The sequence below is a fragment of the Oncorhynchus kisutch genome, linkage group LG27 (genome assembly GCF_002021735.2).
Source record: "Oncorhynchus kisutch isolate 150728-3 linkage group LG27, Okis_V2, whole genome shotgun sequence".
In the NCBI taxonomy this organism is placed as follows: Eukaryota; Metazoa; Chordata; class Actinopteri; order Salmoniformes; family Salmonidae; genus Oncorhynchus; species Oncorhynchus kisutch.
This window is the reverse complement of record NC_034200.2, coordinates 24,141,732-24,156,102: the sequence shown is the minus strand read 5'-3', so window position 1 is coordinate 24,156,102 and position 14,371 is coordinate 24,141,732. Positions and strand designations below refer to the sequence as shown.

The 14,371-nt window shown below is 44.7% G+C and overlaps 1 protein-coding gene across 9 annotated transcripts in view; it reads right to left on the bottom strand.

The window, feature by feature from the left end:
- The window catches only part of rasal2 (RAS protein activator like 2), a 90,876-nt gene that overhangs the window by 6,395 nt on the left and 70,110 nt on the right, over window positions 1-14,371 (bottom strand). For 6 of the 9 annotated variants that reach the window (XM_031806750.1, XM_020462628.2, XM_020462627.2 and 3 more), the window contains 8 exons: window positions 13,800-14,354; window positions 13,399-13,543; window positions 13,039-13,183; window positions 12,323-12,559; window positions 11,924-12,125; window positions 2,188-2,387; window positions 378-1,389; window positions 55-198 (listed from right to left, as the gene is read on the bottom strand). In XM_031806750.1, the coding sequence (XP_031662610.1) occupies window positions 55-198; window positions 378-1,389; window positions 2,188-2,387; window positions 11,924-12,125; window positions 12,323-12,559; window positions 13,039-13,183; window positions 13,399-13,543; window positions 13,800-14,354 (2,640 nt within the window). The remainder of the gene's footprint in view (window positions 1-54; window positions 199-377; window positions 1,390-2,187; window positions 2,388-11,923; window positions 12,126-12,322; window positions 12,560-13,038; window positions 13,184-13,398; window positions 13,544-13,799; window positions 14,355-14,371) is intronic. The other 3 variants (XM_020462624.2, XM_020462625.2, XM_031806751.1) reach the window with 3 other exon arrangements.

Genomic DNA, 14,371 nt, shown 5'->3' with positions numbered 1-14,371 from the left:
GACATGTTTTGGCCATCAAACCTTCATTGGCTGTGACTCTGGCTGACTCTTTACCTTCTCTGCGTTCCTGCTGTCCTGGCTGCTCTGATCTGCTGGGGCCGCCTGCTCCTTCTCGTCCTCGTACTGGCCGTTATTCAGCACCCACGCTGCTGTCCTCTCTACAGGTGACATGGTGACTGGCTCTACTGGCGACGCCACCTGCACCACCACCATCACCACAGATACCGAGATGTCAATCAAATCTACCCTGAGTGGCCAACACGACTGGCCACACCTTATTTCGGGGGCATTTATCATTGATAATAACAACATAATATATAGGGGTGTCGGAGCTGAGCTTGTGTATCTAAGTGTAGTTCTGTATGCCAGACGAGTACCTGGTGTGGTGTCTGTTGCTTGGCCACGCTCCTGACGGGGGGCACAGGGCTCTCCATGGAGCAGGTGGACTGCTGGTGTGAGTGGCCTCCAGTGCCTGCACCTGGCTGGGCCTGGATGGGGATAGGCATGGGCTCCGTGTTGATGGAGCTGCTGCTGTGCAGAGATGCGCTGTGGGGCAGGGAGTGGGGCGTCCGGGTCCCACCACTCCCCCCGCTGCGGCTCTGCTGCTCCACCCTCACGATGTGGGCTGTACCTGTGCTGTTCTGCCTGGGCACTGCCACCGCGTGGGCCCCTCCCTGGTGGTCCGGCAGGGTGTGGCGGCGCGGCGTGGAGCAGTCCTCGCTCTGCGTGCTCCTCTGGCTGAACTCCTCAAGGCTGCTATTGGACGGGACCCTGCCCCCCTTGTTCCCGCCTCCGAACTCAACCTCTGAGTTGCTGTGGCTGCGGGAGCTATCGGTGCTCAGGTTCTCTGAGCTGGAGCCCGGCTGAAGGGAGTGCACTGAGTGGGAGTGGCCCGAGTGTGTTGTGGAGTGTACTGCTGTGTGTTGTTGTTGTTGTTGTGTCAGGTTGCTAAGGTGATAGACAGGGTTCTGGAAAGAGAGGGGCTGGAGGCTCTTCTGCTGGCTGAGGGATGGGTGTAGGGGCCGACGCACCTGCGGCGCACTCTGTGGGAGGTTGTCCCGTAACGAGGGCTTCTGGTGTAGGGCTTGGTGTGACTGTGGGGTGGTAGCCTGGTGGGGGTGCCCGATAGAGACCTGGGAGCCCACCCTGCTCAGCCTGGGTGGAGCTTCGTGGAGAGGGAGAGGTCCCTGGCCACTCTGGACCATGTGAGAGTCCTGGAGGTCCACCAGGGAGATGCTGCGTCCATTGGGCAGAAGGTTCTCTCTCCCCTCCTTGTCCGAGAAGCTCATGCTGTGGGCGGACGACTGCTGGCCCAGGAGAGGGTTCTTCCCCCGGTGAAGGCCGTCCATAACATGCTCCTGGACTGGGGACTTGATGCTGCGAACCTCACTGCAAAACACACAACACATTAACAGAGAGTTATGAAACCAAAACTAGTACCAGTCCAAAATGGCATCCTATTCCCTATGTCGTTAACTACATTGAACAGGACCATAGGGGTCTGGTCAAAATTAGTGCACTATATATGCCTAGGGCAGGGGTAGGCAACCCTGGTTTTGGAGTGCCGCAGGCACTTCATGTTTTTGATTTAACCTACCTGAAAGACTAGGTGTGTTGAATTTAGGCAATCAATGAACTGATCAATAAACTAAGTAGCCCAGTTTGGTGCCTAGTTGGGACAAAACCCTGCACTACTTGTGGTTCTCCAGGAACAGGGTTGTCTATTTCCTATGCCAGGGCTAGAGTGCCATTAGGGACACAGGTGAAATGCAGCTAACCGTCTTTTCGTTTCAAGTTTAACTCAATGTTCCTTTAGCACCAATATTTACTCTGATCCACTTTAAAGCTGGAAAAACGTCCATCTCAGATTCCCTCATTACCTCTTCAGCTGCTAAAAATTGAAAGTCTCTAGCTGCAGCTTTATTTAGAAAGATCCTAACAGTGAGTCATCTCCCAAATCAATGCACCATAAAACAACCTATCCATATAAACTGCATGAGCATATACCAACATCTCTCAAACTTTTGTATGAAAGCTGAATCTCCAGATTAACTGGCACAAAATCACCAGACGAAACAGCCTTTGAAAAGAACTACAGCCAGAACTACACCACAGAATTAGACCATGCATGGCTGCGTGGTGATTGGCAATATAGTTGCAGCGGTTGTGACCATATTGGAGTCCTACCTGTCGGCCGGATCTTCGAATATCCTCTGCAGGCCTGAAGAGACGCTGCCGCTGATATTGTGTGAGGAGCTGTTGTCCTGGAAGCGTCGGAGCTGTTGCTGGATGGGTGTGGGGCTGGACAGAGAGCGGGCTATGTCCCCCAGGATGCGAGGCAGGGGGCCCAGTTTGGCTACGGTCGCCTGCAGGAAGGAATTTTCACCCTGGGTTGCACGTTACCATGACGAAGGCAGCAGCACCAGGCCACGTCACCCAATATTGTGGAATGAGGATGGCAGAAGGTTTGGAGGACAGAGGATTGGCAGGTTGGTTTGTTGGTTGGTTGGCAATGAGAAGCACCATAATGCATTGGTGTTGTTGGGACAGTGTAACCATGGAGACACAGTGTGTGTCAGGCAGAGTAGAAGGGTGGGGTGGAAAAGGAGGGAGGGGTGGGGACAGTAGAGGTAGAAAAAAATTGAGGAGAAAACATAAGGAAATGAATAAATTTGGGGTAAAAAAATAAAACACCACATGCCACTAAATAACAGGCATTCCAAACACAAAAACATGCATCAAGGGCAAACTAATGCAGAAGGTTGTGAGGTAAGAATAAGATGTAGGGAGTATTGAAATGAATACTGTAAAAAACTAGGGTTCACAGAAGAATAAACATACAGTTCCTTCAGAAATTATTCACACCACTTTACTTTTTCTAAGTCAAAACTGTAACTAGGCCACTCAGGAACATTCAATGTTGTCTTGGTACGCAACTCCAGTGTATATTTGGCCTTGTGTTTTAGGTAATTGTCCTGCTGAAAGGTGAATTTGTCTCCCAGTGTCTGTTGGAAAGCAGACTGAACCAAGTTTGTTTCTTTTTATCTTAAAAAAATTGCCGATGACAAGCATAACCATAACATGATGCAGCCAACACCATATTTGAAAATATTGAAGAGAGGTCTCAGTGATGTGTTGGATTTGCCCCAAACATAACACTTTGTAGTCGGGAAATTAAGTTAATTTCCTTGCCACATTTTTTGCAGTAATACTTCAGTGCCTTATTGCAAAACAGGATGCATGTTTTAGAACTTATTTTTTTGGTAATTTCTGTTAGTATTGTGGAGTAACTACAATGTTGTTGATCCATCCTTAGTTCTCAAATAACAGCTATTAAACGCTAACTGTTTTAAATCCCTGAATTATTTCATTCCTCTCCATCAACTAAGAAGGGTGCCAGTATTTTTCTTTGTGACTGGGTGTATTGATACACCATCCAAAGTGTAATTAATAATTTCACCATGCTCAAATGAATATTCAATGTCTGCTTTAAAAAAAAAAACATCTGCCAATAGGTTCCCTTCTTTGTGAACCACTGGAAAATCTCCCTGGTCGTTGTGGTTGAATTTGAAATGACCTGCTCGACTGAGGGACCTTACAGATAATTTGTATGTGTGGGGTGCAGAAATGGGATAGTCATTTAAAAATCATGTTAAACACTATTATTGCACACAGAGTGAATCCATGCAACTTGTGAAGCATTTATTTATTTTAATCCTGAACTTCGTTAGGCTTGCCATAACAAAGTGGTTGAATACTTATTGACTCAAGACATTTAAACTTTTCTAAAAACACAATTTCACTTTGACATTATGGGGTATTGTGTGTAGATCAGTGACACAAAATCTCAACTTAATCCATTTTAAATTCAGGCTGTAATAAAATGTGGAAAAAGTCAAGGGGTGTGAACACTTTCTGAAGCCACTGTAAACATGTAAGATAATCAAACATGCATTTATAAATGAACAAACTCAGGGTACAGTGTAGGAGCCTTGCAGGATTAGGGTTAGGGTGAGTGGTTGCCAGGTGCAGAGAATGAGTGGGTGACGTTACCCTGCTTTAAATCTTCATAGTGAAATGTCATAGTGAAAAGCGTTAGGGGTAAAACCATCCTGGACTGTATAATTCATTTTCCTCTTCTCATAAAGTCACTAACCCTTTAGCCACGAGAGGCTTAATACGCAAGTCAAATCAATGTGGTGTAAGCTGATTAGGCAGACTTTTGTCCAAACACCACTTAATATCATTAGATCATAGCTAAGTCATATGATTAAGACCCATTTACCCACAAAACCATTACATTCAGCACTTTTCAGAATCATAAATGTGTTATTTTAGATTAATAGGCACTATAAAACTACCCTACAAGCCTGCAAATACTTGTAGTGGAACAGAGAAGGAAAATTACGATAATTGTCGTAATGGTAGCACCACTGCAAGGCATCATTTGCCTTGCATATATACCTAGTAAGGTGCACAATTAGGAGCCTGAACATGTCATTAAAGTACAGCAAGCATTCTGGTTCAGGCTTACTAACGCTATGGCTCTGTCCCAAATGGCACCCTATTCACAAAATAGTGCACAACTTTGCCCATGGACTCTGGTCAAAAGTAGTGCACTATAAAGGGAATAGGAAGCCATTTGAGATCCATCTGTTAACAGACAGCACCAGTCAAAAGTTTGGACACCAACTCATTCAAGGGTTTTTCTTAATATTTGTACTATTTTCTACATTGTAGAATAATAGTGAAGAAATCAAAACTATGAAATAACACATATGGAATCATGTAGTAACCAAAAAAGTGGTACACAAATCTAAATATATTTTATATTTGAGATTCTTCAAAGTAGCCACCCTTTGCCTTGATGACAGCGTTGCAAACTCTTGGCATTCTTTCAACCGACTTCATGAGGTCGTCACCTGGAATGCATTTCAATTAACAGGTGTACCTTGTTAAAAGTCCATTTTGGGGAATTTCTTTTCTTCTTAATGCATTTGAGCCAATCAGTTGTGTTGTGACATGGTATGGGTGGTATACAGAAGATAGCCCTAATTGGTAAAAAAACAAGTCCATATTATGGCAAGAACGGCTCATATAAAAAAAAGAGAAACGACAGACCATCATTACTTTGACATGAAGGTCAGTAAAACCAGAACATTTCAAGAACTTTGAAAGTTTCTTACAGTGCAGTCGCAAAAACCATCAAGCGCTATGATGAAACTGGCTCTCATGAGGACGGCCACAGGAAAGGAAGACAGAGATAACTCTAATGAACGTATCCTCAGCAGCAAAGTTAACGGGACATCAGATTGCAGCCCAAATAAATGCTTCACAGAGTTCAAGTAACAGACACACCTCAACATGAACTGTTCAGAGACCATGTGAATCAGGCCTTCATCGCCAAATTGCTGCAAAGAAATCACTACTAAAGGACACCAATAAGAAGAAGAGACTGACTTGGGCCAAGAAACACAAGCAATGGACATTAGACCGGTGAAAGTCTGTCCTTTGGTCTGATGAGTCCGAATTTTAGATTTTTAGTTCCAACCGCCCTGTCTTTGTGAGACGCAGAGTAGGTGAACGGATGATCTCCGCATGTGTGATTCACACCGTGAAGCAGAGGTCGACTGATTAATCGGCAAGGCCGAATAATTAAGGACGATTTCAAGTTGTTTTCATAACAATCGGTAATCGGCATTTTTGGACGCCGATTATGGCCGATTACATTGCACTCCACGAGGAGCCTGCGTGGCAGACTGACCACCTGTTACGCAAGTGCAGCAATGAGCCAAGGTAAGTTGCTAGCTAGCATTAAACGTATCTTATAAAAAACAATCAATCTTAACATAATCACTAGTTAACTACACATGGTTGATGATATTACTAGTTTAACTAGCTTGTCCTGCGTTGCAAATAATCATTGCGGTGCCTGTTTATTTATCATCGAATCACAGCCGTGGCGGTGATTTAACAAGTGCATTCGCAAAAAAGCACTGTCATTGCACCAATGTACCAAACCATAAACATCAATACCTTTCTTAAAATCAATACACAAGTACATTTTTTAAAACTTGCATATTTAGTTAAAAGAAATTCATGTTAGCAGGTAAAAGTAACTAGGGAAATTGTGTCACTTCTCTTGCGTTCTGTGCAAGCAGAGTCAGGGTATATGAAGCAGTTTGGGCCGCCTGGCTCATTGCGAACTGTGTGAAGACGATTTCTTCCTAACAAAGACTTGCCAGCAGCTCTTCGCAATGCTTGAAGCACAGAGCTGTTTATGACTTCAAGCCTATCAACTCCCGAGATTAGGCTGGCAATACTATAGTGCCAATAAGAACATCCAATAGTCAAAGGTATATGAAATACAAATATATATAGAGAAAAATAAACCTATAGCAACTACAATCTAAAACTCATGTTAAAAGGAACCAACAGCTTTCATATGTTCTCATTGAGGCGGCAGGGTAGCCTAGTGGTTAGAGCGTTGTACTAGTAACCTGAAGGTTGCAAGTTCAAACCCCCGAGCTGACCCCCGAGGTACAAATCTGTCGTTCTGCCCCTGAACAGGCAGTTAACCCACTGTTCCTAGGCCGTCATTGAAAATAAGAACTTGTTCTTAACTGACTTGTCTGGTTAAATAAAGGTAAAATAAAAATAACAAATAAAAACGTTCTTGGCACATATTGGACTTTTACTTTCTTCTCCAACACTTTGTTTTTGCATGATTTATTTGAGACTAAATTGTTTTTATATGTGTAATATATTAAGTTAAAATAAAAGTGTTCATTCAGTATGGTTGTAATTGTCATTATTACAAATATACATATACAGAAATCGCCCGATCAATCCTTATTTTCCACCATAATTTGCAAATAAATTCATTAAAAATCCTACAATGTGATTTTCTCATTGTCAGTCATAGTTGAATCAAATCAAATCAAATTTATTTATATAGCCCTTCGTACATCAGCTGATATCTCAAAGTGCTGTACAGAAACCCAGCCTAAAACCCCAAACAGCAAGCAATGCAGGTGTAGAAGCACGGAAGTGTACCTATGATGAAAATGACAGGCCTCTCTCATCTTTTTAAGTGGGAGAACTTGCACAATTGATGGCTGACTAAATACTTTTTTGCCCCACTGTATACACACAGTGTGTGCAAATGGCATGAGGTGGTAAGGCAATAAATAGGCCATAGTGGCGAAGTAATTACCTTTTAGCAAATTAACACTGGAGTGATATATGTGCAGATGATGTGCAAGTAGAAATACTGGTGTGCTAAAGAGCAAAAATGTAAATAAAAACAATTTGGGGATGAGGTCAGTAGATTGGATGGACTATTTACAGATGCAGCGATCGGATAGCTGATGTTTAAAGTTAGTGAGGGAGATATAAGTCTTCAACTTCAGCGATTTTTGCAATTTGTTCCAGTCATTGGCAGCAAATAACTGGAAGGAAAGGCAGTGTTGGCTTTGGTGATGACCAGTGAGATATACCTGCTGGAGCGTGTGCTACGGGTGGGTGTTGTTATCGTGACCAGTGAGCTGAAATAAGGCGGAACGTTACCTAGCAAAGACTTATAGATGACCTGGAGCCAGTGGGTCTGGCGACGAATATGTAGCGTGGGCCAGCCAACGAGAGAATACAGGTCGCAGTGGTGGGTGGTATATGTGGCTTTGGTGACAAAATGGATGGCACTGTGATAGACTGCATCCAGTTTGCTGAGTAGAGTGTTGGAGGCAATTTAGTAAATTTTGTTGCGAAATAGGAAGCCGATTCTAGATTTATTTTTGGATTGGAGATGTTTAATATGAGTCTGGAAGGAGAGTTTACAGTCTAGCCAGACACCTAGGTGTTTGTAGTCGTCCATATACAGTGCCTTGCGAAAGTATTCGGCCCCCTTGAACTTTGCGACCTTTTGCCACATTTCAGGCTTCAAACATAAAGATATAAAACTGTATTTTTTTGTGAAGAATCAACAACAAGTGGGACACAATCATGAAGTGGAACGACATTTATTGGATATTTCAAACGTTTTTAACAAATCAAAAACTGAAAAATTGGGTGTGCAAAATTATTCAGCCCCTTTACTTTCAGTGCAGCAAACTCTCTCCAGAAGTTCAGTGAGGATCTCTGAATGATCCAATGTTGACCTAAATGACTAATGATGATAAATACAATCCACCTGTGTGTAATCAAGTCTCCGTATAAATGCACCTGCACTGTGATAGTCTCAGAGGTCCGTTAAAAGCGCAGAGAGCATCATGAAGAACAAGGAACACACCAGGCAGGTCCGAGATACTGTTGTGAAGAAGCTTAAAGCTGGATTTGGATACAAAAAGATTTCCCAAGCTTTAAACATCCCAAGGAGCACTGTGCAAGCGATAATATTGAAATGGAAGGAGTATCAGACCACTGCAAATCTACCAAGACCTGGCCGTCCCTCTAAACTTTCAGCTCATACAAGGAGAGGACTGATCAGAGATGTAGCCAAGAGGACCATGATCACTCTGGATGAACTGCAGAGATCTACAGCTGAGGTGGGAGACTCTGTCCATAGGACAACAATCAGTCGTATATTGCACAAATCTGGCCTTTATGGAAGAGTGGCAAGAAGAAAGCCATTTCTTAAAGATATCCATAAAAAGTGTTGTTTAAAGTTTGCCACAAGCCACCTGGGAGACACACCAAACATGTGGAAGAAGGTGCTCTGGTCAGATGAAACCAAAATTGAACTTTTTGGCAACAATGCAAAACGTTATGTTTGGCGTAAAAGCAACACAGCACATCACCCTGAACACACCATCCCCACTGTCAAACATGGTGGTGGCAGCATCATGGTTTGGGCCTGCTTTTCTTCAGCAGGGACAGGGAAGATGGTTAAAATTGATGGGAAGATGGATGGAGCCAAATACAGGACCATTCTGGAAGAAAACCTGATGGAGTCTGCAAAAGACCTGAGACTGGGACGGAGATTTGTCTTCCAACAAGACAATGATCCAAAACATAAAGCAAAATCTACAATGGAATGGTTCAAAAATAAACATATCCAGGTGTTAGAATTGCCAAGTCAAAGTCCAGACCTGAATCCAATCGAGAATCTGTGGAAAGAACTGAAAACTGCTGTTCACAAATGCTCTCCATCCAACCTCACTGAGCTCGAGCTGTTTTGCAAGGAGGAATGGGAAAAAATTTCAGTCTCTCGATGTGCAAAACTGATAGAGACATACCCCAAGCGACTTACAGCTGTAATCGCAGCAAAAGGTGGCGCTACAAAGTATTAACTTAAGGGGGCTGAATAATTTTGCACGCCCAATTTTTCAGTTTTTGATTTGTTAAAAAAGTTTGAAATATCCAATAAATGTCGTTCCACTTCATGATTGTGTCCCACTTGTTGATTCTTCCCCAAAAAATACAGTTTTATATCTTTATGTTTGAAGCCTGAAATGTGGCAAAAGGTCGAAAAGTATTATTATTAGTCAGAACCGTCCAGAATAGTGATGCTTTTCGGGCGAGCGGGTGCGGGCAGCGATCGGTTGAAAAGCATGCATTTAGTTTTACTAGCATTTAAGAGCAGTTGGAGGCCACAGAAGGAGTGTTGTATGGCATTGAAGCTTGTTTGGAGGTTTGTTAACACAGTGTCCAAAGAAGGGCCAGATGTATACAGAATGGTGTCGTCTGCGTAGAGGTGGATCAGGGAATCACCCGCAGAAAGAGCGACTTCGTTGGTATATACAGAGAAAAGAGTCGGCCCGTGAATTGAACCCTGTGGCACCCCCATAGACACTGCCAGAGGTCTGGACAACAGGCCCTCCGATTTGACACACTTAACTCTGTCTGAGAAGTAGTTGGTGAACCAGGCAAGGCAGTCATTTGAGAAACCAAGGCTGTTGGGTCTGACAATAAGAATACGGTGATTAACAAAGTCGAAAGCCTTGGCCTGGTCGATGAAGATGGCTGCACAGTAATGTTTCTTATCGATGGTGGTTATGATATCATTTAATACCTTGAGCATGGCTGAGGTGCACCCGTGACCAGCACAGAAACTGGATTGCACAGCGAAAAATGTGCGGTGGGATTCAAAATGGTCATTGATCTGTTTATTAACTTGGCTTTTGAATACTTTAGAAAAGGTAGGGAAGGATGGATATAGGTCTGTAACAGTTTGTGTCTAGAGTGTCACCCCCTTTGAAGAGGGGGATGACTACGGCAGCTTTCCAATCTTTAGGGATCTCGGACGATACGAGAGGTTGAACAGACTGGTAATAGGGGCTGCAACAAGGGCGGCGGATAATTTTAGAAAGAGAGGGTCCAGATTGTCTAGCCCAGCTGATTTGTACAGGTCCCGGTTTTGCAGCTCTCTCAGAACATCTGCTATCTGGATTTGGGTGAGGGAGAAGCTGGGGAGGCTTGGGCAAGTAGCTGTGGGGTTGCGAAAAGAGAAGTGCTTATTGAAATTCTCGATTATCGCAGATTTATCGGTGGTGACAGTGTTTCCTAGCCTCAGTGCAGTGGGCAGCTGGGAGGAGGAGCTCTTATTCTCCATGGACTTTACAGTGTCTCAAAACTTTTTGGAGTTCGAGCTACAGGATGAAAACTTCTGTTTGAAAGAGCTAGCCTTTGCTTTCCTGACTGACTGTGTGTATTGTTTCCTAACTTCTCTGAAAAGTTGCAGTGGGGCATGCTTATTTAAGATGGTGAGGAAATCACTTTTAAAGAACGACCAGGCATCCTTCCAGGATACCTGGGCCATTTCGATTAGAAAGGCCTACTCGCTTAAGTGTTTTAGGGAGCATTTGACAGTGATGAAGGGTGGTGGTTTGACTGCGGACCCATAGCGGATGCAGACAATGAGGCAGTGATCGCTGAGATCCTGATTGAAAACAGCAGAGGTGTATTTGGAGGGCAAGTTGGTCAGGATAATATCTATGAGGGTGCCCATGTTTAAGGATTTAGGGTGGTACCTGGTGGGTTCCTTGATAATTTGTGTGATTCAGGGCATCTAGCTTCGATTGCAGGACTGCCGGGGCGTTAAGCATATCCCAGTTTAGGTCACCTAACAGAACGAACTCTGAATATAGATGGGGGCGATCAATTCACATATGGTGTCCAGGGCACAGCTGGGAGCTGAGGGGGGTCTATAACAGGCGGCAACAGTGAGAGAGTTATTTCTGGAGAGATACATTTTTTAAATTAGAAGCTCAAACTGTTTGGGCATAGACCTGGAAAGTATGACAACTTTGCAGGCTCTCTCTACAGTACATTGCAACTCCTCCCACGGAGCTGGTGGTGTGATGGTGCTTCGCTGGTGACACCGTCTGTGATTTATTTAGAATTCAAGGCACACTTAACCAGCATGGCTACCACAGCATTCTGCAGCGATACGCCATCCAATCTGGTTTGCGCTTAGTGGGACTATCATTTGTTTTTCAACAGGACAATGTCCCAACACACCTCCAGGCTGTGTAAGGGCTGTTTGACTGAGAAGGAGAGTGATGGAGTGCTGCATCAGATGACCTGGCCTCCACAATCACCTGACCTCAACCTAATTGAGATGGTTTGGGATTAGTTGGACTACAGACTGAAGGAAAAGCAGCAAACAAGTGCTCAGCATATGTGGGAACTACTTCAAGAGTGTTGGAAAAGCATTCCTCATGAAGCTGTGCAAAGCTGAAGTGTACAAAGCTGTCATCAAGGCAAAGGGTGGTTACTTTGAAGAATCTCAAATATATTTAGATTAGTTGAAATTTTTTTTGGTTACTACATGATTCCATATGGGTTATTTCATAGTTTTGATGTCTTCCCTACTATTCTACAATGTAGAATATAGTCAAAATAAAGAAAAACCCTGAATGAGTAGGTGTGTCCAAACCTTTGACTGGTACTGTATCACTGCTGCCCACTCCAAGGGCTTACTTACCTTGTCCAACTGGGACACCACGTCCCACAGAAGTGAGTGGAGGACCGACAGCTCCCGTCCAAGGTCGATGTAACCTTCAAATCCCGGTGTGTTGGAGATGGTCTCTGGGTTGGAGATCTCTGTGAGGAAACGCATCATACCTGCCCACTCATGCTCCAGGAAGTCATTCATAAATGCCATGTACTCCTCTTTGTTGCCAAACCTTGGGACACAGACAACCAACATTTGTTTAACGTGCTTTCTACTTAACTAGGATTGGCATCTTGTGAACTTGTAAAAGTGATGAAATTAGTTCAGAGGAATTTAGTCCAGGGTGCGCACACAACCAACAATTAGGGTGTCATTTAAGACAGCCGTGATATGTATTCTGCCATGCTACCAGTAAACAGGTAAACCTACTTGGCGAAGTTAGCCAGGTTCTGAATGACCTTGGCGATGAGGGTGAGGGTACGGGAGGTGCGGTCATCGGGGTACTCCTGCATGAGGTTAAAGAGCGAGGGTGACATGATGGCGGGACAGAGGAAGCGGAGGAACAAGGAGGCGCTGATGAGGCGCTTGCTGATGTCCTGGTTCCCTCGGGACAGACACTGCTGCTTCCATGCTGCAAACACCTCCTTCAATTCCCGCGGGAACACACTGGGGAGGCAGAGGAGACAGTCAGGCTCCTTCTCAATTCATCCTCTCCCCTCACCTCCTTGTCAAAATGCATTGGAGAAGAATGTCTGAGGGGACACTCTCCTCAAATATGGTTGAGAAGGACGCAAGGAGATCGAATGAGAGGAATTCCAATAAGACGAATTGAGATCACAAACAGCCTCAGTCATCACAAACAGACACATACCCCACCAAAAATAACCCCCAGGTGGCAGCATGCACTGTACATCCTCACCATATTGAAGCCAAGCCAGATGTTCCACCCAACTATATGACAATCTCTTTAAGAACAACAAGACTAAGCAATTACCCAAAATTTGGAGCCATCAATGTTTGCAGATTTTCTTCTTTAGTCACATTTACAAGGAGCTGGAACTTTTGACTTTCCCTAAGTGGAGGCAAACCAAGGCCCTTTGGCTATATGTGACTTTAAGGCCAGATTGCTGAGAGGCTGATCTCACCAGTAGGAGTTGATGATCTTGCAGAAGGCCAGCTCGCAGCACATCTTCAGGTTGCTCTGGTGCTCAGGGAGCTCACTGGCAGAACACTTCCCCGGGTCCACCTCACAGATCTCATCTGACTCGTACAGTGCTTTGATAAACTCTCCTACAGTACCCAGGAGAAAACACAGACTGGGTTGAAGAACAGTAATACGCCATGGACAAAGAACATGGAACAGTTTGAAAACCGGTCTACCGCAGTTGCAGCACTCTTTGCTACCAAATGTGACGCTGTCTTCAGAACTGCAAAGTTGTAATGTTTACATTTGGGAGGTCTCCACTTTCTACGGTCTCTTCTATAAATTAACCCTCCCCTCTCACCTAGTGCGTCGTGCAGGTACTTCTGTCCCACCAGTTTGAGGAACTCCTCTATGGCCTTGGTGGCCAGCGTGTTCTCTCTGAATATCAGGACATCGTGGTCTGCACACCGGTCCACCTCTGACATCACCAGGTCTGTCAGGAAGTCCTGGGGAGGAGGAGGAGGATGATGAGGAGGAGAGCAAACTTTGACTGAGATTGCAATGTCTGCAGAGAAGGAAAAACTGCAGTACGGTACTTAATGTCCTAGAGGTGCTAATATTAATGTAGGCAAATAGATGGATACAACTGAATGGGATACCCTGATGAAGTTATAGCCAGTATAGGGAAGGAGGCATAGTGGGAGATGATGGAGAAGTAGTCTGTTCAGAGCAGAGATGAAGTTTCTAATGTATAGGAATTACCTTGGCCCGTCCGGTGCTCTGTAAGATATGAACAAGGGTACAGGCCATCTCCTCCTTGTTCTTCACACTGATCACCGGCTCCAGAACAGAACACAGCATGGTGTAGTTGTTAGTGATGAACTCTGCAAACTCCTTATACTGCTCCATTGGCAGGATAGAGATGGTCTGGAAGCGGGACTTGATCCGGATTGACGGCCCTCCTCCTTTGCCCTTGCTGGTGGTGGGGGTGCTGACAGGGTACCACTTCTCCACAAACTGCCTCCCCGTCACCCCCCCGATGGGGATGTTGACCAGGCCCACGTAGTTGTTCTTGTCTTTCTTCTTCTTCTTGTCCACGTCCTTGTAGATGTGCACGGTGATGCTACGGACAGACGGCAGGCTGTAGAACTCAAAGTGTTCCCCCCAGAACAGGCAGTCAGACCGGGTCTTGCTGGTGGTGCGGGCATATAGAATGTCATCCAGGCACAGTTCACAGAAATACTTCTTCTTTGGAGGCAGGTCCTTGGCCTCGATGATCCATATCCGGAGGACGTTCTCTGCTCGTCGGCAGTTGTCCTGGGAAGACATCGAAT